We start from the raw sequence: 22,514 nt of genomic DNA on the forward strand, positions 1-22,514 counted from the left end.
TCCTGTACAACAGAAGCAAACTGAACATTGGCTTTACCTGGAGTAGTTACAACTGCTGACATGGGGAAGCCATTTGCTATCCCCTTGGCCATGGTGACAATATCAGGGAGGATTCCATGACTTTGGAATCCCCAGAAATGAGTGCCCAGCCTGCCAAATCCTGTCTGCACCTGGTGAAGATAAATCTGGTAATCAGGCTTTTTTTTTTTTTTTTTTAAGAATGTTATTTCTTCCAAATTCACTTTTAAATGTGGGTATGATATTATCATATCATCATCATTATAATCATCATCAACAACAACAACAATAATGACAACATTTATTTGGCATTGTTTATAAATTTAGATGTTGAATTCACTCCTATTTAATTTAGTTTAATGAGTATTTAATAAGCACCTACTATATATATGGCACAGTGGTAAATGCTGAATACACAAAAATAAAATTAAGTCGTTTCTTCCCTTAAGATGCTTACATTTTTCTGGGGAGTCAATATGTGCACACATTTTTTAAAAAGTAATTTCAGAAAGGCAAAATTATTATTGAGTGTGTAGATAAGGAAAGGCTTCATGTAATAGATGATTAGATTTAGAGCTGGGAGCTTACTAGATAGAGACCAACAGATCCAACTGTCACATTTTATAGATGAAGAAGATGAAACCCAGAGTGATTAAAGGATTTGGCCAAAGATGGAGAATGCGATCCACAAACAGAGAGAGAGCTATGCAGACCGAATGTGGATTGAAACACATTTCCATCATTTTTTTGTTTGTTTGCTTTTTCTTTTCTGTGTTTTTTTCCCCTTTTGGTCTGACTTTTCTTGTATAAGATGACAAATATGGAAATGTATTTAAAAGGATTGCACAGGTTTAACTCATATGAGATTGCTTGCTGTCTTGGGGCATGTTATGGAGGGAGAAAGAAAAATTTGGCAAAGTCTTACAGAAATGAATGTTGAAAACTATCTTTACATGTATTTGGAAAAAAAATACATTGAGGAAAAAAAAAGATTTGGCTAAAGATATAGATGGCAAATGGAATGACCTCTAGTCATTTCCCTTCAAAGCCAGTGTTTTCTGGGGTATAACTATTTGTCATACTGCACTACTTAGGATGACTGAATATAGTTGGAAGCTACGTAGCTTGAGGGGAATGAGGAATCATATCAGAGTGTACCCAAGATTTTTGAAAAAAAAGTTTCAATCAGAACTCTTTTGAGTTTATGAATCATGTATAGGAAAATCTTATTAATTTGTATTCCACTCATGTGCAAGATGGGATAATTCAGACAGAGAATGGGCTGAAGTTTACCTTAGTACAGAGATTGTCACTTTTATTCATATATATTTGTTCCAAAAGTTTTAATGTAATTTTAAGTTGCACATTAAGTGACACAAGTACCATAGTTTTGAGGTGGAGGAACTCCAGGACTATCATTACCTTTTGAGGGAGGAGATAAGTTTGGTGGGAAAAAGGAAAAGAGGTGATGTGTGCTCTTCAGAGATGCTACAGCAGAAACTCACAAATGGGAGTGTTAACATGGAATAGTAGTGTTTTAGAATGCTTACTTTTGCAAACTGGTCATGTATAATCTCCTCTTTTTTCTTTTTCTTTTGCTGTCTTCTTTTTTGTTGGAATTCCTTTTCCTCGTTCCTTCACTGTTAGTGCTTTCTTTCTGAGATTACCTACCATTTATCTTCTGAAAATCTTGTTCTGAGAAACATTGTTATTTATGAGTTCTCTCCCCCATTCAACTGTTTTTAACTTGTTTTGCATCTATAACACTTAGCACAGTGTCTGGTACATAGTAGGTGATTAATATAAAGCTTGCTGACTACCTAGGGACTCCATTGAACAAACTGTCTTATGAATAGAAAAGAATAATTAGGATGGTAAGCACATTGGACCAGAAGTTAGGACATTTGGGTTCTAATTCTTACTCTTTTATCTTAGGAAGCTTTATAAAGTTAAGCAAATAACTTAAACTCTTTAGTCCTTTAAAACTGATGAAGGTGGAAGGGTGAAGGAAGGAATTAAAGTATACTTCCTGAATATCAAAAGATTACTTGAGAACAACCTCTTTTCAATTACTTTAGAAGCAAAATTTTAATGAAAAATTGTGGAATTTTAGAGCCCCCAAAGGTCTTAGCGATCCCTCACTTCCTCTCTTCTCCCCAATTTAAAACAATAAATCATGCTGATATTTCTACTGCAAATCAAGAGAGGTTTTTGTATGTTGACCAAGTATATCAAATAGTTTGTCATCATTGGGGCTAAAAATTGCTAGATTGACATCATTTGGCTTTAAGTATCAGATTTGCCTCCTTAATTAAACTGGTTAAGCAGATCCTACAATGCTATGCTACCTGATTTTGCCATGAAAAAAACCAGTAAGCAGGACACAGAATGGGGTTGATGAAAGGGTGGGAGTGAGAAGCTGGTGCAGGAATAAAACTGTGTCCTGGAGGGCAGCTAAGTGGTGCAGTGGATAGAGAACCAGTCCTGAAGTTAGGAGGACCTGAGTTCAAATCTGACTTCAGACATTTAATACTGCTTAGCTGTGTGACCCTGGGCAAGTCATTTAACCCCAATTGCCTCAGCAAATATATATATATATATATATATATATATATATATGTACTAAATTTTTATATGCTAAGTACATCTTGGATTCCATTAAAGAGATAATCTAGAGCCTACTCAATTTGCAAAGGTAATTCAAGGATGAGATGATAGTCTAATATTTAGCCAGATGATATTTCAGTAGAGGAGACTCATTCACTTTAGTTGTCAATTAAGTCTGAAATGAATGGAGGCCATTCTTCCTGTAGGGAGGAGCTGTCTAATCCCCAAAGTTTTGCAAAATAACATGCTCTGTTGTTCAATTGTTTTCATTTATGTCTGACTTTTCATGACCCCACTGGACAAAGATACTGGAGTGGCTTTTAATTTCTTTCCCCAATCCATTTTATAGGTGAGAAAACTGAAGCAAATGGGGTTAAGTGACTTGTCCATCATCACACAGCCAGTAAATATCTGAAGCAGGATTTGAATTTAGGAAGACAAGTCTTTCTGATTCCACACCTGTGATATGTGCCCTATGGTAGCTTAACTGCCCATATCAATATCAAATATCAATGGCAGTAGTGCTATAGTGGGTCCATGATTTTAAGGTGATTATTTTGCAAGACAGACCTCATTTGGATGCATCAAGTCTAACTAGGCAGAAATAAACCAACCAAAAACGCCAATCTCATTAGATTGACTCAATAGAGTCAAGTTTTACAATTCTTGCTAGACATTTCCCTTCTTTCATATAAGTCTTGATTTTAGTATTTCTAAGGGATACTGAGCCCTTTGCCTGGATACTTACTTCATCGGCAATGCACACACCTCCCCTCTCTCTAACCATCTGGAAGGCTTCTTTCAGAAATCCCTTGGGGTACTGAACCACTCCATTGACACCCTGCAGGAGGCCAAATGAAGGAATTGTTTAGGAGATGAGCAAGAATTTTGAATACATAAGTTCCTGCACAAATTTATGGTGTAGTTTTGAGGAGAAATAATAGCAAAAATTTAAAAGAAATATATCTGCGATAGACTCTGTGTGAGACATCCTTCAGAATCAAAGTGTTTATAGATGTGAGAGTGAGTAGAATTTCTCATTTCTCAGGTAAGAAAAGAGAACATAGACTTAAAGAAACAAGGCCCAGAAGACCAAGAAAGAATCTAATGACAAGTGAACCTCCTTAAGTGACCAACCTAAGTAGATTCTTCTACAGAGAACTTTTAAAATAACATCTATCCATCATTCAGGAATTGTCCAGGTTTGTTCCTGTCTAAACTCAGGGAAAAGGGCTATTTAAACATGGAATATCCTTTGTATAAATATGATCATATACTTTTTCAAGGAGAATGTGTCATCATATAGATTTAGGAAGAGAGGTTTGGTAGGCATCATTTGTCAATCTGCTTGGGTTTTCTGCAAAAGGACTAAGGTAATTTGTTTTTTAATTCAGTCCAATAAAGGTCTATCATGACCAGAAATACTCACCTGAATGGGCTCTGCAAAAAAGCCTGCAATTTCTTTGGCTACTACAGTGTGCAGAGTATTTTTGAACTCCTCAATGTATTGGTCTTTGGCCTTGCAGCAGCCTGCATGGGGAAGACAGAAATATTTTGTATGAGAGAATAATGTTCAAGAAACGACAGGATCTCTGGTTTACTTGGTGTAGCAACTTGCCTATAACATATAATCTTTTAAAAAAAATTATCAACTTAAAAAGTTTCAATAAACCTCAATATGTTCATAGATAAAGAATAGAAAAAGAGAATTGCACATGGAAATGTATATGTCTCTATTATATACAGTTTGCTTTTGAAAAGCATATGCTTAATTTAACATAATACCAACTCTCTATAGCTTGTTAGTTACCTTCTGAAATTCCTTCTTCTTTTTATGTATATTTTTAATAGTTCATTGATGTTCTTTCATTTCTTTTCTTTTTTTTTTATATCATACATCTACCATTTCACAGTGTTTCCAATCACCCTCTCTCCACAGTATAAGCCCTCCAATTTATTAAATATATTCAAGCAAAATAAGTTCACGCATTGGCCATATATGAAAATATATGTCTCATTCTTTATCTACAACTTACCTTTTCTCTGACACAAGCTTCATAATTAGTCTTGGAGTTTTGATAAGTTATTGTAAATGATCAAAGTTATAAATCAATGAGTAGTTGTTAAGAGTGTACTACATATTCTTAGGTGATGCAAAGCTATTTTCCTTTGTTTTACTGTAGTAATATAAATGAATTATATTCTGTTATCTTTCATACAAGTTATATTCTCTTATCAGTTAATACAAGTGTTCCTAGATTTCTTGGAATCTGTCCTTTTCACAATTTCTTACAGTATAAAACCATTCCATTGCATCATATGCCATAATTTGTAAAGCCACTTCCCCAGACATCAAAAACACAACATGTCTAAAACAGAACTTTTTCCTTTCTTCTTCTGAACTTCTTTATTACTATAGAGATCACTACCGTTTTTTTTTCCACTCAACAATGCTTACTATGTAGATGTAATCTAGGATGCCCGACTTAATCTCATTCAATTTGTCACCAAGGTTTCTATTTTCACAGCATCTCTCATGATCATTTTTTTTTCACTCACATAGCCACTACCCTAGAACAGGCCCTCATGCCCTCACACCTGAATTATTACAATAGTCAGCGAGGTGGTATCCTTGACTTTTGTCTCTCCCTAATCTAATCCATCCCACATTTATCTGGCAAAGGGATCTTTCTAAACACAAGTCTGAGCATATCATTCTACCACTCAATAAACTTCAATGGTTCTCTTTGAACTACAGGATCAACTATAAAATCTTCTGCTTGATTTTTTTTGGTTGTTTTGCTGAAGCAATTGGGGTTAAATGACTTGCCTAAGGTCACACAGTCAGGAAGTATTAAGTGTCTGAGATTTAAACTCAGGTCCAGCTGCCCCATTCTGCTTGATTTTTAAAAATCTTTACCACCTGACTCCTTTTCTTTCAAGTCTTCTTACATTTTACTGTCCTTCATGCATGTTTTATAGTTCAATAATACTAACTTTCTTGTTTTCCCTTGCTGTCTTTGACTCTATATGTTTTCACTGTCTGCCCTCCATGCCTGAAATATTCTTCTTCCTCACCTCTACCTTCTAGTTTCTTTGGCTTCCTCAAGATTCAACTCAAATTTTACCTTCTGCATAATATATATTCTTTTTGATGCTACCATAGTTTTTCCCTGTTAATATTTTATTTAATATTTTTCCATTGATCTTAATTAGAAATATTAACTTAGAGTTTTATTTCTCTACTTTGTTTCTACTTTAAGGATTTAAATGTTATATTATTCAGTGTGTATATATCAAAAACTTATATGATTTTATTATCTGTTATTTTTAAGTATAATGTTTTCCTGTATATCTTTAAAAATGTTTAACTTTATTGTTGTATTGATAGAAATAATGATTTTTATTAATGACTTTTTACTTCTTTTGAGGGGTAATAAAAAAATCTGTGTGAATCTGTTTCAAGTGTGTTTCTTGTAAACAGCATGTTGGTTACTAGTTTGAAATCTAGATTATGCTTTTCCACTTTATGATTGCATTCATTCCATTCATGTTCATGGTAATGACTTAATATTTTTTGTTTTCTCCCTCCCCCATATTTTGTTATATTTTTTTATTTACTTTGTGCCTAGCCTTATCTTTAGAAAGAGGAAACAAAAAGAAATAAATACAATATAATTAATATTAATAATCTATAATTGAAATGGTATTAGAACATCTCTCTTTTCCTTCAAGTTGAGATTTTTATTACTGGCTCTTATACTTTCTATTTTTGTTTCCCACTTAGAACCTACATATCAAAGTTGAGGTTTGTTTTGCTTGCTCCCTGAGGCTTCCTTCTCTGTTAATCCCTGGTTTCCTTTTTCCTTGTCTGAGGCTATTTTCCCATTGAATTTAATATATTTATTTCTACATCAGACTCATGTATATGTATGTTTAATCTTTCTTTGCCTGGATCAGATAAGAATGAAGTTCATGAAATTCCCATTCTCCCATCCTGGTTTGTATTATTATTTTAACACATTCCAGTAATGAAAAATAGTAAATCCTTCCATTTCTTCTATTTCCTAATATATTTCTTTTTCTTCTCATTTTTTTCACTTACACCAATGAGTCAAAAGAAAACCATTCCCAAGTCTTTTGCTTGTATATCTTTATTTTCTTTGAATACAATGCAATTTTGAAGGGATGCTTTTTTCATTTTTCCCTAGGAGAAGGTAAATACTTTATCACCTTTTAGCTTTTTCTAATTTTTCTAATGTATCTGCCTTTCTAAATTTTTCTTATCTTCTGTGTTTGAATTTTAAACATGCTGCCTAAATCTGGTCTGTTAATTAGGAATACTTGAAATTTCTCTATTAAAATTATATGTTCACTTCCCCCCTGCCCTCATTTTGCTAAGTTTTCCTTAGTTCTAAAGCTTTTGAAATACTATATTTCAAGATTTTCTTTTCTTGATTTCTCCTTGTACCTATTATCTTGTGTGATTCTGCCCGTGAAACCTTGGTACTTGAACGATTTCTTTCTGTCTGTATTTTTTTGACTTGAAATCTGTGAATTTTACCTAGCACATTTCTAGGTATGTTTAGGTTTGGTTTCATTTAGGAGATGAATGATTGGTTCTATTTTTTACATTGTCTTATGGTTTTAAGAAAACTGGGTAGTTTTCTTTGATATGATTTCTTGAAATAGAATAATCAGGTTTTTTTTTTTGTCTGACCATACCTTTTAGGTAGTCAAATGATTCTTAAATTTTCTCTCCTTGACCTGTTTTTCAGGTCATTTTTTTTTTAATAATAGAAGCTTTATGTAGTGTAATTTAAAAATTTTTGTTCTTATATTTATTTATTTTTATCTCATGGAATCATTGAACTCTGTTTACTTCATTGTGATTTTTTTTCTTGAATGAATTTTTCAGCCTTCTTTTCTAAGCTGCTTATTTGCCTGTCACTTTTTTCCCCTTAAGAGCTCTAATTTAATTTTTAATCTTTTGCTTTACTTCTTCCAGACACCATTAGAAGCCTTATGGCTAATTGTTTCTCTGAGGCTCTATTTATGATTATTTGGGCAATATTTTCTTCTGGATTTATCTCTGGCACTTCTCTTAGTATATATATTTTTTTGTTTGCCTTTATTTATTTTGTTTGGATTCTTAGTTACTCAATTGGTACTTTGTCCCATGGCCATTTTCTTCCTTTTTCTCACACTCTTGAGCAAGGTGTGAAAGCCTTATTTGATTCTATGTCCTTTGGAGTATGGTTGCCCTTGCTACTGTAGTTCTGGATCTAGAACTAGGCTGCCCCATTCTCTGTGGCAATCTTTAGTTTTTACCTCAGTTTCCAGGTAGTTCAATGTGATCTTTGGTCCTATTTCTGTTACCTTCTGTTTATGTAATCTCTGGTTGAGAGTTGGCTCTGTCCCTGTATGACTGTGGCCTTGGCAGGCCGTGGCCAGATATCAGAAATTTTATTTTTCTTGGACATCAACAAGGCTTGCTGGCATTCCTGGGGTACTAAACTGTCTGTCTCTTGCTTTTGTTGAGAGGGATACAGATAGGAGGGCTCTTAGAGGTTTCATGGTGCCTTAAGCTGCACTAGTTTTATCTCTTGCTTTGGCTCTAAGTGCACTGCCTGACCCTGTTTCCTTTCACAGTGACCTATCCAGAATTGGCTGTTCCCTAGTTCTGCTCTGACAGATCAGGAGCAAAATCCTGTTGGATTTAGTTTCCATTTATAAGAGTTCAGCCTAGCTTCTATCTCCTCGAGTTCATCTCTCCTCTGAATGCCTTACCATAGTTGTCTGCCATTCTCTCTACTGGCTGAAAAGAAGTTTCTGCTGGCTTTTAAAATTTTGGTCTTTTAGATTATTGTTCAATATGATACCTTTTTAAATATTTGCTAGGATGTTTATGGGAGAGGTGGGCTCTGTTAGGGCTTTTCATGTCGTGATTTTAATTAGCAATGGGTCTATAACTTAGAATTATAGAGGTCTCTAATGCTCAGAGAAGGTAGGAGACTAACCCATGCTTTTAGAACACACAGCTTCTAAGTTCCAGAAATGGAGCTGAATTGCATCTTTTATGTTCTCTGTCCAGTATTGTATACACTATCCACTGTATTCACTACTACTCCATGATAAGTCTCATTCAAGAAAATGGGAATAGAAATTAATGTGAAATGAGGGAGGCAAGTTATTATAAAGTCATTTTGGAAGTCACAGTAAATCATAAAGTCTAGGACAGCCATTTGATAGCATAAACTAATGACTTTTATCTTTTCTTTCTTGGAAAGATGTATGATTAGTGGTGGCAATGAAGTCTAGTGGGAGACATTTTGGGGGATAGTTGACATAAAAATTCAATTCAAGGCTTGCTTTATTAGTAGGTAAATCATCTATCACTGTTAATAGCCTAAGCAGCAATATGTCAGGTTTATGGTTTCTGTTTCTACCACTTGCTAATTAGTGATACCAAAGGAATGTATCATCATTTATGCTGAATGAATAATAAATAATAGCTATAATTTTCAAGAGAAAATTCATTTCAACAGAAATCGGTTGAGGGTCCATTGTGGAGAAGTCACTTTGAAAATATTAAAACAAAATAATCCTTGATCTAAGAGAAAGGACAGGTGCACAGATAAATCCAAAGGAAGGAGTGATAATAACCAGTAAGATCACAAAAGACTTTATGTTGAAACTCAAACTATACTTTGAAGGAAGTTAGGAATTCTAGGAGATCAAAATGGAGAGGAAATATATTCCAGACATGGGAGTATATTCACTACTACTCCATGCTAAGTCTCATTCAAGAAAATGGGAATAGAAATTAATGTGAGATGAGGGAGGATAGTTATTATAAAGTCCATGGGACTTTATGGGAGATCATGGGAGACCATGAGCAAAGCACAGAGGTTGGAATATTATGTACAGAAAACAGCAGATTAGTTTGACTCTAATTAAGATGTGTGAAAATATGAGAGAAGACTAGAAAGATGGGTAGGAGGCAGATTTTGGAGGGCTTTAAATGTTTGTTATATAAGAGCTGAGGAAAGAAAGACAATTTCTAATTGGGGGATGGAATCCATGAAAAGTTTCATGAAGGATCTGATGCTTGATCCGTATTTTCAAGAAGGAGTATGATTTCATTAAATGGAGATGGAGAAAGACTTGTTGGACATCATGGGGTATTATTATAGGCTTCTAGAACTATGTGACTAAAGGCAGGCTAATGGAAAAGGGAAGAGTAGAAGTTTATACAAGTGGCATAGGAGGACGACAGTTTGAGTAATGAAGGTTCCTATTTTGTGGATGATGGTATTGAAAAGTGGAGATACTAAGAGAATGGGGATTCATGGAAAATGACTCAAATGTTTCCATGGGACTTTTTAAGAAAGCAGAGCTGTCTCATGATCTGACTAGATATGTATTTAGGAAAGGGAAAACTGTTAAGAATTCTGAAGGGAGGAATCACAATTTTTAACAAGACTACATTGCTCCTGGTCAAGTTATCTGATTGAGAAACAGATACTGTGAGTCGCTGAAGTTCTTTCATTATCATTACTGAAGTTAGCCCTCAGTTAGAGGAAAATTTCCCTTCATATCTTAAATAAATAGGTGGGTATGAGTAATACAGTTTGCACAGAGAAATAAGTTAAAGAGAACATTGAAACTAAATCGTCGGGCATCTAGATGGCACAATGGATAGAGCTGGCCCTGGAGTTAGGTGGACCTGAACTCAAACCTCTCTTCGGATATTTGGCATTTATTAGCTGTGTGGCCCTGGGCAGATCACTTCACCCTGAATGCCTCATAAAAAAAACAAAACAAAAACCCCCAAACCACCCTTAAAAACCGTAAATCTTAATCCTTCATCGGGGGTAGGGACACTCAGCACATCTAATGTGTTTGTGTCCCCTCCTCACTCCTACTCTGTCGCCTTGTTCTTGAATTTCAAGGCTGGATCTACTTTTTTTACAATAATTAATGCTTGCTCTATTTTCAGCTGAATTTGTTCATCACTGTTCCTCCATGTCAGGTTGTCACTGATAGAGAGAGTGCACAGCTCATCATCATTGCCATTGTCATGGCAACGGCAGGATAATTGAGCAAGGAGACCATTCTAAGAGCTATTCAGCTCAATAAACATTTAGACAGAAGGTTACTAAGCCCATACAATATACAGGGCACATGGGGCACATGTATGGAGACAGTATAGTTTCATGTATAGATTGCCGGATTGGGAGCTTTGGTTCAACTATGATGCTTACTGTGTAACAATGGGTCAGTCACTTTGAGATTTATTTACTAAATTATAGAAAATCTACCACCTATATTGGCAATGAAATGAAATCACAGGCCTTTGTCCTTATTTGAGACAATATTTCCCTACCCACTTTCCTCAGATACTTTCCCCCTTTAAAATACTTGTTCCTTAAAAAAGAAAATCCTTCATTAGAGATAGCTAGTGATACAATGGGTAGAGCTCTGATCCTGGGGTCAGGAAGTCCTGGGTTTAAATGTGGTTTTAGACCCTTAGTAACTATGTGATTCTGGATCAGTCAGTTAACTTCAGTTTTTTCAACAGTAAAATGCGGATAATGAGAGCATCTACCTGCTACAGCTATAGAAGGATCAATGGCAGTATATGTAAAAAATGCTAAGCACAAAGTCTGGGTTTAAATGCTTGTTTCCTTCACATCCTTTAATTTTATTTGACCACTTGAAATTATAGAGATGCATTTCTTAAGTCTTTTAATTCTTCTAGGTTGAGAGCTCAACCTCCATTTTTGTGCATATGTGGTTGTTTCTTGGCATTGGCAGAAATACAAACCTGGAATGCTCTCTGCAGATTGGGACAAGATTCCCTTCCTCTTCTTTGTTTTCTGGGACCTGGCCTGTGAGTTCCTGATTCAGGAACACTCAGTAGACTGCTGCTGGATTGTCACTATTAATCCACTGAGAAGTGCTTTGGATCCCTTTTGGTCTGGGACTCCTGGCTATTGAACTGCAAGTTTAGATACTGGGCTAACTGCTATACTTGAGTTAGTGCTCTGTTCCTAGGATCAGAACCACACTGCAATATTTCTGCAGCTTGATATTTGATCAGTAGGACCCTCTTCTCTTTGCTCTGGATCTGTGACCCAGAATTGTATAGTGTGTGACAAAGCTGCCACATGCCATCTATTCCTGCAGTTAGTGCTAGTTTAGAGACTGTCCTGGTGCTTTCTATCCTGTATCTTGCCTTAGCTCTTTTTCTTTTTCCTCTGAAGGTATTTGCTACCTCTACTTTAATCATCCTCCTTACTGGTCTGAATAAAGTCCACAATAATAAGCCTCCTCATCATTTCATCCATTTTTTGGAATGTTGCTTTAAAGAATTAAATTATCATTAAGAAAAGCCAAGAGTTCCTCACTGGCCTTGTTTTTAAAAAAGAGAGAGCTCTAGGAAAAGTCTGTATAAAGTTTCCCTTCATTTCTATCATGTCTTTGTTCCCTGTTTGTGATGTTTTTAGAACTACTTCTTCCTTCTGTCCTGGTCATTTGCAGCATACTGCTATGACAATACTATTTATGTTTCTAGGTTTAGTTGAAAATTTTTTCTACTATGCTGCCTCAATCCAGTTCCTAGATTTTCTCATATCATTTCACTCTTTATTCTGTTCTTTTTTGAACTAGATAATCTTAGAGTCATATTAAAGTCATAAATTCTATAATGTTAAATTTTATTGATTAATAACAAAATTACTAAGAATTTTCTTCCTTCTGAAGCTATCTTTTAAGACTTACTTTTGGAATTTTCTTTTCTGCTTCAATATGCTGAAGGATAGTTTTCCATATTTCCGGACACTGAACCATTCAAATATTCCTTTACTTGTAGCATTTTATTTCTTTCCCAAGTAAGTAATTGGGGGGGTAGCTATTCAAAAGTATAGCATCTTTGGATGGCAATTATGTGACAGGACTAGATGATCAACTAAGACTGGAATACATTATTTTTATGCCCTCTTCTGCTATGGGAAAGAGAATGAATTAGGAAGGCAGAAAACATGATTTGAATGTAGAATTATTTCTTGTGAGTGTGTTTTTCAAATGTTTGCAGGACATGTCATCAGTTTTTAAGAAAACCTGCTGTTTTGACAGATGCTCTCAATTCTAGTTGGCATTCAGGTATCTGAACAGAAAATGTTGGAATGTTGATATTTTTACAAGTCTATTTTTCTCTTTCCTTACTAGCAATTATTCAATAATCCCAGAGACATTCATTTTTCTCTTAAAATTAATAACAGAGTGATAGCTGATAGAGCACATCATTTCACAGTTTATGTACTCCAAGTACCAAATATTGTTGTTATATCATAAATTTAACTGACTCATTTCTTTTCACCCAAAAGTAGGAATCTTGATACTACAATCTGCATGAAAGAGCACATAGACATGCAATTGAGGGATGTATTTTGGCCAAGACCTGTCATTTTATCGGTGTGAGGAGTTGTCATTGTTGAAAACTGTATTAACTGATGGAGATTGGCAATAGTCTGAAATATAAATTGCTGGATTGTCTGGGGGCATTAGAATTTAAATGACTTGTCTATATGATCATAAAGCTAGTTAGTGTCAGAGGTAGGATTCTAGCTTAGGTTTTCTTGATCCCTCTCTCTATGTATTCTGCCATACTGCCTCTTAGGAGTAAAACTATCCAATGAAAATGTGAAAAGTCAATTTCTCCCTTGATATCCTTGTCTATTTTTCTATTTGATCTTACACCTATAAGTGGATCTTCCTTCCAATTTCTATTCTCTGGTTGGATTTTCCCCTCTCCTCCCTACTCTTTAGCCCCCTTATCCCCCACTCCCTCCATCCTTGCTCTCTCCAATCTAACCTGGAGTGCAGTTGCATTTTCTAATTGTTTGCACCAGAGAATCCCGACATTGACTTCCTCCCCACGGGCCACGGAAGACATCTGGACACATTGTCTGATAACAACAAAAGAAGGAGGTTAGTATTTGACTTAGTAAGAAGACAGTCAACTCAGAGAGGGATCTGAAAGCAGTCTTAGGAAGAATATACCTTCATTTGATTTTGAGATTTAGCCTAGCTGCTCCCTCACTGCTGAAGAAAGACTAATACAATTCTCTGAAGAGAACATTTTTCTTTGAATCTAAAATTTGGGCACTTTGCAAAGGAAACTTATTTTAGTGTTCAGCTTAGAGACAAGTTGCCCAAGAATTCTACGGAGAAGGGCATTTGACAGAATGAGCTGGATAATTAGGCGTGTGATTCTGGCAGTAAAGAGCTTTGGCATAGGAAATTAGGACAGAAGGTGAGAATGATGACTGGAAATTTAAGAGCATTCAGCACCGGTTCTCTGAGAACTAATTTCAAGGCATTCATTTCCAGCCCACCTGACTTTCTTTAAAAACAAAACAAAACAAAACAAATCACAAACCCACTGTTAATTATTACTTAGGTTCCAAAAAATCATTCCAAGAAACATTTTTCCAAATGCTCTTCAATTCAGTTAAGGAGAAATGAGAACCCAGGGGGTGAAAGGCACTGGTCTAAATCTTGGATATGATACTAAGCAAAAGAGGATTGATCATTCTTGTTACTCAACAGTCTTTAGAGAAAAGGTACACAAAAATAAAACTTCACCGTTTGGCAACTTGATCCACTGGCAATTCTTGGCTTGATTGCTCCTACACTAGTCAAGCCCAAGGTGTAAGGACTGCATCCATGATAAGCTCCTCTGCCAAGAAAAGAATTGGGGGAATGTTAATTTCAGCTTAATAATGTATGATATACATTTAATATCTAAATTTCAATCTTTGTTAATGTTTTATTCATAATTTTTGCACTGATATTAATTAGGTATATTAGCTTATGGATTCATTTCTGTGATTTGAGTCTCTCTAGTTTAGATTTCATATTTGTCCCATAAAAAATCTGGTAGAGCCTTAGTTCTCAGGATCATATTTATCCTATAAAATAAATATGATAGTATCTTTTCTCTGTCTATTTTTTTTTTTGCCAACAATTTTAATCATCCTTTAAAAGTTTTGTAGAATTCACTTGTGAATCAACCTTGTATTGTTTTTTCCTCTTTGGAAGTTGGTTTACGGCTTATTTCTCTTTCTGAATTTGGATTAAACTAATTCTTTTTCTGCTATTCTGGTTATTAAATGTTATAGTAAACATTCATTTATTTCAATTAAACATTTAGTTTTGTTGACATGTAATCTAGTTTTTAATAATTTTATTTCCTTTTATTTATTGTGAAACTTCCTTTTTCCCTTTTGGAGTAATCAGTTCTGATTGTTTCATTAAATTTTTCAGGGCAAGTAAGGCTATCTATCTTCTGTCCTTAAAATTTATTCATTCATTCTTCCACTTTTTTCTTCCAGAGCTCTTATTTAAATTCTATTTTCCTTTTTTTATGAGTTCCTTGATTTTTTCTAGCCATTTTTTTGGTTAAACCATTTTTATCCTCTGCAATCTTTTTTATATTTGTTCTTGAGTTTTTCACTAGAGATGATCTTTTTTTTTTTTTTTTTTTTTTTTTTTTTTTTTTTTTTTTTTTTTTTTTTTTTTTTGTTTTTTTTTTTTTTGTTTTTTTTTTTTTTTTTTTTTTTTTGGGTTTTTTTTTTGGGTTGTTTTTTTTTTTTTTTTTTTTTTTTTTTTTTTTTTTTTTTTTTTTGGTATCTCTTATTCCATAGTATTTCTTCATTGTGCTTGGCATTTTCTTTTTTTTTTACTCATATTTTCCTTAGTGGAACTCCTTTTTCAGTACTGTAAAACTTCATATCTGTTTACTATGGCTTTCACTGATATAACATTCCTCATGTCAGTTCTCCTCAATTAGATTCAAGACATATTTTTGTTTAGTTGTTGACTGGATAGTAGTTTAATTTTATTATTGTTTTTTATTGGCGTGTGTATAGAAGAGATGAGCTTCAACCTTTGTGTCAGTTGCTTGATTATACTATGAGATGAGAGTATAATAAATGGTACACTCAGTCCTTGGGGCATCACTTCTACAACTTCAGGGATTAGTGGATGGAGGGAAGGATTAGGGGTCAGGAGGTAGTGTAGTATGCTTTAGACCCACTTTGCCTTAGATATATTGCCTTGGGTATCTTGTACAAGGACCATTTTAATATCAATTCTAGTGTGGTAGATTTGCTGTTGTGCCAAATAGTTAGATTTATATTATATAGATTTTAGTGGAAACATAGCTCCAATAGTTTAGAGATCTCTGATTTATATTTTGCTCCCTCAGGTATGTCTTAAGAAGAGACTATCCTTACATACCAAACATGTTATAAAATAATGAGTATGATTAAAAAAAAGAATTAAAAAATTCTAACAGATAACTTGTATGTTTAAATGAATGTTCAAAATAATCCTTTTATATAATCAGCAGTTATTTCAATGATATTGCCATGGCTAAAATTTCCCCAAGAAACCATTTACAAGCCACAGAGTTATCTCCATACTTTAACATCACATCTTATTTTTGACTGAAAACCATATCATTTTACTTTATTACCATGAGGAATGTATTGAAGCCAACTCTAATGGCATTTACACCTCATAAATCCTCTACAAATCAGGACTTGATATATTATTTTGTTGATTGTCTGGACTTGGAAAAAATTAAACACTAAAGTATGTGCAAGTATTACTTCCCTTTTCCATCTTCCATACAGAACCCAGTTGTTAAACATTTACCATCATATTCCTGATCAGTACCTGAATTTGATTCCAAATGACTTTTGATCATTCCCCAAGGTCAATATCCCCTAAAATAAGAATGATTTGCTGTTCTTGAGACTTATCAGAAGATGTTCCTAGGTACTGAAGTCAATTCTGAAAGAATCCTTACAAAAACATTCTGGACAAGACTGCACACATCACTGGAGTAAGTGTATAGTCCACTAAATGCTGTGCCTTAAAGGGGAGACAATTATCTGGATGCAGAAGTTCTCATCTGTTTGTTAAAAAGTCATTTATATTAATTGTATTTTTCTTTTTCATTTATAGGAAATATTACTCTGGTCAGGTTAATATTATGTTCAGGTACTACATGTGTACATCTTAATTGTGAAAACATACTATTACATATACTATAATGAAGAGGAATTTATTTAGTTGGGATCATAAAATTAGAACTGTAAGGGACTTTAAGAGGTCATCTAGGGAGAACTTATAGGAGGGCAACTAAGATGATATGATAATTTCTTCCTTCCATCTGTTCACATTATTAGACATTCCTAGTTCATAAATGATTTCTCTCTCTCATTTTTTCTTTTTTATCCTCCTCCTTCTAAATTCTTCTTTTTCTTCATCTTTGTGGTTTTTTGTCTATCTTCTCTATTTAGTAGGCTATAGAAAAGGAATTTAGCTCCAGAATTGGCCCATAAGAATTTTGTGAGTGTTTGTCAACATCCTATTCTACTGCCTCATGGTGAAGTAGAAGTGATTCTTGTTTCTCCATGACTATGTCAGTGGAATGTAAGCTCTCACTGGGTTGGAAAGGCTTCTGGTATGGGATAATTGACAGATGATAAGACTGTATTTCAAGGAGAAGCTTAACTAAATTCAGAGAGACATCATCAGAGAATTGATCAATAGATGGTGAATTATTCTAATTATAGTAGCTAATGAAGACCTTTTACTAAAGTGTGGAAGAATTATAACTAGCACCACTGAGGGAAACATCCATACAAATGAAATAAGAGTTATTCACCAGCTGGCAGTCTAGAATCCATTGCATGCTATGACCAAATGCAAATTTCACAAGCTAAATGCTCAGAGCAATGATAATTCTTTTCAGTCGATGAAATAGTAGTAGTACTATTAATAGTAGTAGTCTTTGTCATAGAAATAGTAGTCATAGTTGTCATTGTAATGGTAGTGGGAGTAGTAGTATTCGTAGTTGTAATTATGGTCATAGTCATAGAAATAGTTAGCATTTATATAGTATTTTGAAGTTTACAAACCAGTTTGGAAAATAATCTCACTTTATACAACCCTAGAAGGTAGGTGCTTTTATTATCTCTATTTACAGATGAGAAAAGACTGAGGGTAAAATTACATAACTAGTAAATGTTTATATTTGAAGTTGAATTCACATCTTCCTGGCTCCATGTCCAGGTCTCCATCCACTCTATCACAGAGCTGCTCTTTCCATTTACTAGAAGAGACCATCATATCCTAGGGATAGTAAAGTATATTGATATTGTTATATGATCTCAGTCTTTTATGTCTAGGTTACATCCAAAGCAGATCAGTTTGTATAAGGTTATCTCTTCACATAAATCACCTACATAATCATATCTTAAACTATGAGGGAATACTGGGTAGTGAAATGGATAGAATACTGGGCCTGAAGTCAGGAAGACCCAAATCAAATCCAACTTCAAACACTTAAATGATCCTGAACAAATCACTTAATCTCTATCTTTCTCGGTTTCTTCAATTGTAAAAAAGTAGCACCTACCTTCCAGAATTGTTATGAGGATCAAATGAGATGGTATTTGTAAAGTGATTAGTATGGTGTCTGACATATAGTAGGTACTTAAAAAATATTTGCAATTTTCCTTTTCCTTTCTTTCTTTTTCTTTCCTTTCCCCCTTCCTTTCCTTTCCTTTACCTTTCCTTTTTCCTTTCCCTTCCTTTCCCTTCCCTTCCCTGCTATTTAAATGTATGAAAAATGCCATGGACAATTTTTCTTCATAGTGGTTTGAAGAATGGATTTATTATTTAACATCATTAAAATTGAATTACTTGAGGTGTGATTACCTGAAAGAAATGATGTCAACATTTTGAGAGAAACTTCGTGCCATTAACATAGCCATATCATTGGCTTCTGAGCCACTGTTTGTGAAGAAAATTACCTGGAGGAGGAAGGTAAGACAAAATATTATTGATTTAATTAAAAATATTAACTCACTTAAGATTATTAAAGAGTCTGTGCATAAGGAGAGCTCAACTTAGACAAGGTCAGCATGTACTTGGCAATACTATATGTTTTTGTATAGGTAAGCATGTATAACTTGTAATATATAACTTTTGAGTGAATTCTCAGCTTAAATGAGATCAGATATATATATGAACATCAGAATAAATTTATGTAGCACTTTATACCTATTAAAGTATTTGATCATTATAACAGCTCTCTAAATAGGTCAGAGAAGATATTTATATTTAGTGCACTGACTCCTCACAACTACCTTCAGGGAATATCTGTGGCCAGCCACTCATTCAGTAAAAATTTATTAATCACCTATTATGTGTTGGACACTATGCTAAGCATTTGGGATGCAAAAAAAGACAAGCATTTATTTAAGAACTTAGTATGGACAAAGAATTGTGCTACATATTGTAAGCCCAAAGACAGAAGGGGAGAATTAAGAGAAGTATTATAATTCAATAAACAATATTCAGTCATTCTTTATACTTGACTGCTTTTAGAGAAAATATCAAGATAATTCAATTTTGGGATGATGTGACTGGTATTTTGGTATTGTGTGATGTACACAGTCACAGCTCTTGTCAAAGTTATTATTCAGTAAAGAGCCTGATGAAGGAAAGACTCACCATGCAAAAGGAATTGCAGAAGCTTTAGAACTGGAGTTAATGTACTCTTGCAAAACCATTACTGGAAGGACTACCTAGAAGGGTGCTCTTTTTATTCATTATTCATAATGAATGAATTATTCATAAATTCATAATTATTCATAATTATAATTATTTTATTTTATTTTTTTCTAAAGAATCTTCTTTTTTTCCCTTTTGGTTCAAAAGATCCTAAATTCCAGAATTAGAAGTGACTTCAGAAGCTTTCTAGTTTTTTCTAGATTAACTCTCTCATTTTACAGTTGAGGAAACAGGCTTTATGTGACTTGTCCATTTGAATCCAGGTCCTTGCTTGAATTAGTGTTCTTTCTGCTGTACCAAACTGCCTTAAAAGGGCATCAGGTTAAAACAGGACTCTTTTACTCAATCTCATTTCCATTAGAAGTGATGGGATCTTGTGGGTTTTGGATCCTGAGAGTGTCATCATTTTGCAATGGAATCATTTTACCTTAAGTGGCTCAGGAAGAAGGGCTGTCAACTTCTCTGCATATTCATGGATTGCAGGATGTATGAAGGCAGGACTTGTATGCCATAGGCGTCCAAGCTGTTTTTGTGCAGCTGCAGTTACCTTCCTGAGAAAAATAGGGGAAAACCAGAACCACACAAATTAACATGCCATATGTTATTCCATGTGCAGCTATTTTCAAAAGAGTACAAGGAATTCAACTTCAGCTCAACATAAAAAATAGCTTTCTGACAAGGAGAAGTGTCCAAAGATGGAAAGGGCTCCCTCATTAGGTATTGTTATTCTAGTTAATTGAGATATGCCCAGAGAAATGGAGTTATTGCCTATCAGAAGATTTGTAGAGAGGAATCTTGAATTGGGTGGATGAGTGGATCCGTTGATTTGAGATTTCTACTAACACTAAATGACCAAAATTTTAAGTTATTTTTGAATGGTTTAGAAAACAAAAATACTTGAACATAAGCCTTAATGTTTTTTGCCTCTCTTCCAAGAAATTGTGAATTCATTTTTTTGGTTACATGGGGAATCAAGCGAGATGTTTTTCAAAATATTACAAATTGAGGGGATAAATCGGGATCAGCCTTCTTGAATTAAGTGCAAATAATTTGTCCAATATCATCAAAGGAATGTTCTAACTTTTTGTAATACATTGAAAAGACAAATGTGAATTTTCAGTGATGTGAACATTTTATGCTGGAGTAAGTATAACATAAAGAGAACAGAAAGGAGGAAAAGGTAAGGAAAGTACTGATCTAACTATTTAGTTTAAGTAGTGAGAACAATGGGGAGATCAGCCTGATAGGAACAGAGGGTTCATTTTGGAGACAGGTTGTTTGTTGTCTTTTATTCTCAAAGAGGACCAAAATGACATCACTATATTTGAGTCAAGTTATAGTGTGTTCAGGTGTGACCGAATCAGACCAATATGAGCTCAGAATGCTCTGCCACAGGTTGGACAAAAATAGCCCATATGAACATTGTCAATGTCAACATCCCTGGAATGGACTCCCAAGGTAAGTGACCTTATACACAGTACTCAGAACTTCTCCATTTGCTATAACTGATAGGTCCACATATATATGGTGAGGGGCTGGCTGATGGAGCACCTGTGGGTTTTTTTTTTTTTTTGTTTTGGTATTGATTGTTAGGCCAAAATAGCACAAGCAGCAGAGAATCAATCTGTACTTTATTGCATTTTAGCTTCAGAGGCTGCATTAAGTGCACAATCATCTACAAACAAACAAAAAAAATCACTCACCAACACTCCCTCCACTTTTTAATCTTGATTTGTGGCCTTTTTAAGTTGAAGAATTTACCATCAGAATAGTAGCTAATTTTAATGCTATGGAAGACATTTAACAACATGGCTGAAAACACCATGCTAACAATCATAGGAGCAAGCACACAATCTTGCTTCACTTCATTAGTGACTGGGAAAGTGAGAGTATTATCCATCATTCAGAACACAGGCAAGCCTGCAGTTATGATGCAAAATACTGGTGAACTTTTCTGGATGACCAGATTTTTCATAAGGCCTCCCAACTGATGGTATCCTGGTCAGATGTACAAATATTGCGTACAGACCTTTGTTCTGCTTCTGGCATTTCTCCTGGAGTTACTGAGCCCCAAACACTCTGATAATCATTCCTTGGCCTTTTCTGAAGCCACACTAGGCTTCAGAGGGATGGCTGTCTTCCAGGTGAAGGATCAGCCTATTTAGGAGGACTCTGGCAGGAACCTTGCCTGCAGCGACTAAGAGAGAGAACTCCCCATGACTGTCATAGAACAATCTTTTCCTTTTACCTTTAGAGAGGTGGACAATGGAGGACAATCCTTAAAGCCCTAGGGGATAATCTTTTCTTACCATTTAATCTGGAAATTTTCAACTTTTATGTAAGCAATGAATCTCCCACCTTGAAAATTTCAGCTCAAATAGAATCAACATCAGGCATTTTGTGTAAGTGGCCTAAAGGCCTTCAAAACCTTTTCTTCAGTTGGAAATTCACCAGGAAGAAATTGATTTAAACTTGAGGTAAATGGTCAGTGGCTTTAGCATTGATTGATGATGGCCTTTTCAGAACACTATGGAAGAGAACTTTCTAGGATCATGTCCTTATCCCTAATCAATGAGACTATTAGTACTGAGTAGTGGAGGTCTTTGGCCTAAAAAAAGCCTTCAGGGTATCATAAAAACACTTCAGATTGTTACTATCAGTATAAAACTGAATTTCACCTGCCTTCTTACTGAATCAAGAATCCTGCATCTCTCAAATTTTTGCTTGTATTTTGCTTTTGATGGAATTAAATCTGCCTTTTTAGAGATGGATGAGATATCTTGCTGGTGCATCCTGTGGAATTCTCGTTTTTCATTTAGCAGCTTCTGAATTTCCTTATCGCTTTTGTCAAACCACTCTTGATGTTTGTGAGTATAGGCAGTAGAAACTAATATATGTGGTAGTGAGAGAGTAAAATAGTGTGAAAACTATTCACATAGTGAATTCACATTAGGTACATATGTGTGTAATGAATCAAGTGCACAATAGATTACCATTGTCTAGAGCAGGTGTTCTTAAACTTTTTTTCTATTCTGGATCTGGTGTATTTAGGACTTAGAGTAGTACTAAATACTACTGTATTTAGGAGAGGACCCTACTTAGAGTAGGGTCAGGCTAGAGGACTTGTATGAGGAGGAAGTGTGTCTCACTGTTTGTGGCCTGGGATAAAACCCTAGTCACTTTGCCTTAATTATTACTCTGGGGTGAGGGTACTTTCTAAACCATGGGAT

General features: G+C 34.6%; 1 protein-coding gene across 2 annotated transcripts in view; it reads right to left on the reverse strand.

The window, feature by feature from the left end:
• AGXT2 (alanine--glyoxylate aminotransferase 2) overlaps positions 1 to 22,514 on the reverse strand; it is a 46,676-nt gene that overhangs the window by 9,747 nt on the left and 14,415 nt on the right. For both annotated transcript variants that reach the window (XM_023496142.2, XM_012541454.3), the window contains exons 4-10: positions 19,712 to 19,835; positions 18,427 to 18,521; positions 14,278 to 14,371; positions 13,505 to 13,598; positions 4,055 to 4,155; positions 3,374 to 3,466; positions 38 to 170 (exon numbers count right to left, since the gene is read on the reverse strand). In XM_023496142.2, coding sequence (XP_023351910.1) covers positions 38 to 170; positions 3,374 to 3,466; positions 4,055 to 4,155; positions 13,505 to 13,598; positions 14,278 to 14,371; positions 18,427 to 18,521; positions 19,712 to 19,835 — 734 coding nt within the window. The remainder of the gene's footprint in view (positions 1 to 37; positions 171 to 3,373; positions 3,467 to 4,054; positions 4,156 to 13,504; positions 13,599 to 14,277; positions 14,372 to 18,426; positions 18,522 to 19,711; positions 19,836 to 22,514) is intronic.

This window comes from Sarcophilus harrisii, chromosome 1 (assembly GCF_902635505.1).
Source record: "Sarcophilus harrisii chromosome 1, mSarHar1.11, whole genome shotgun sequence".
Classification (NCBI taxonomy): domain Eukaryota; kingdom Metazoa; phylum Chordata; class Mammalia; order Dasyuromorphia; family Dasyuridae; genus Sarcophilus; species Sarcophilus harrisii.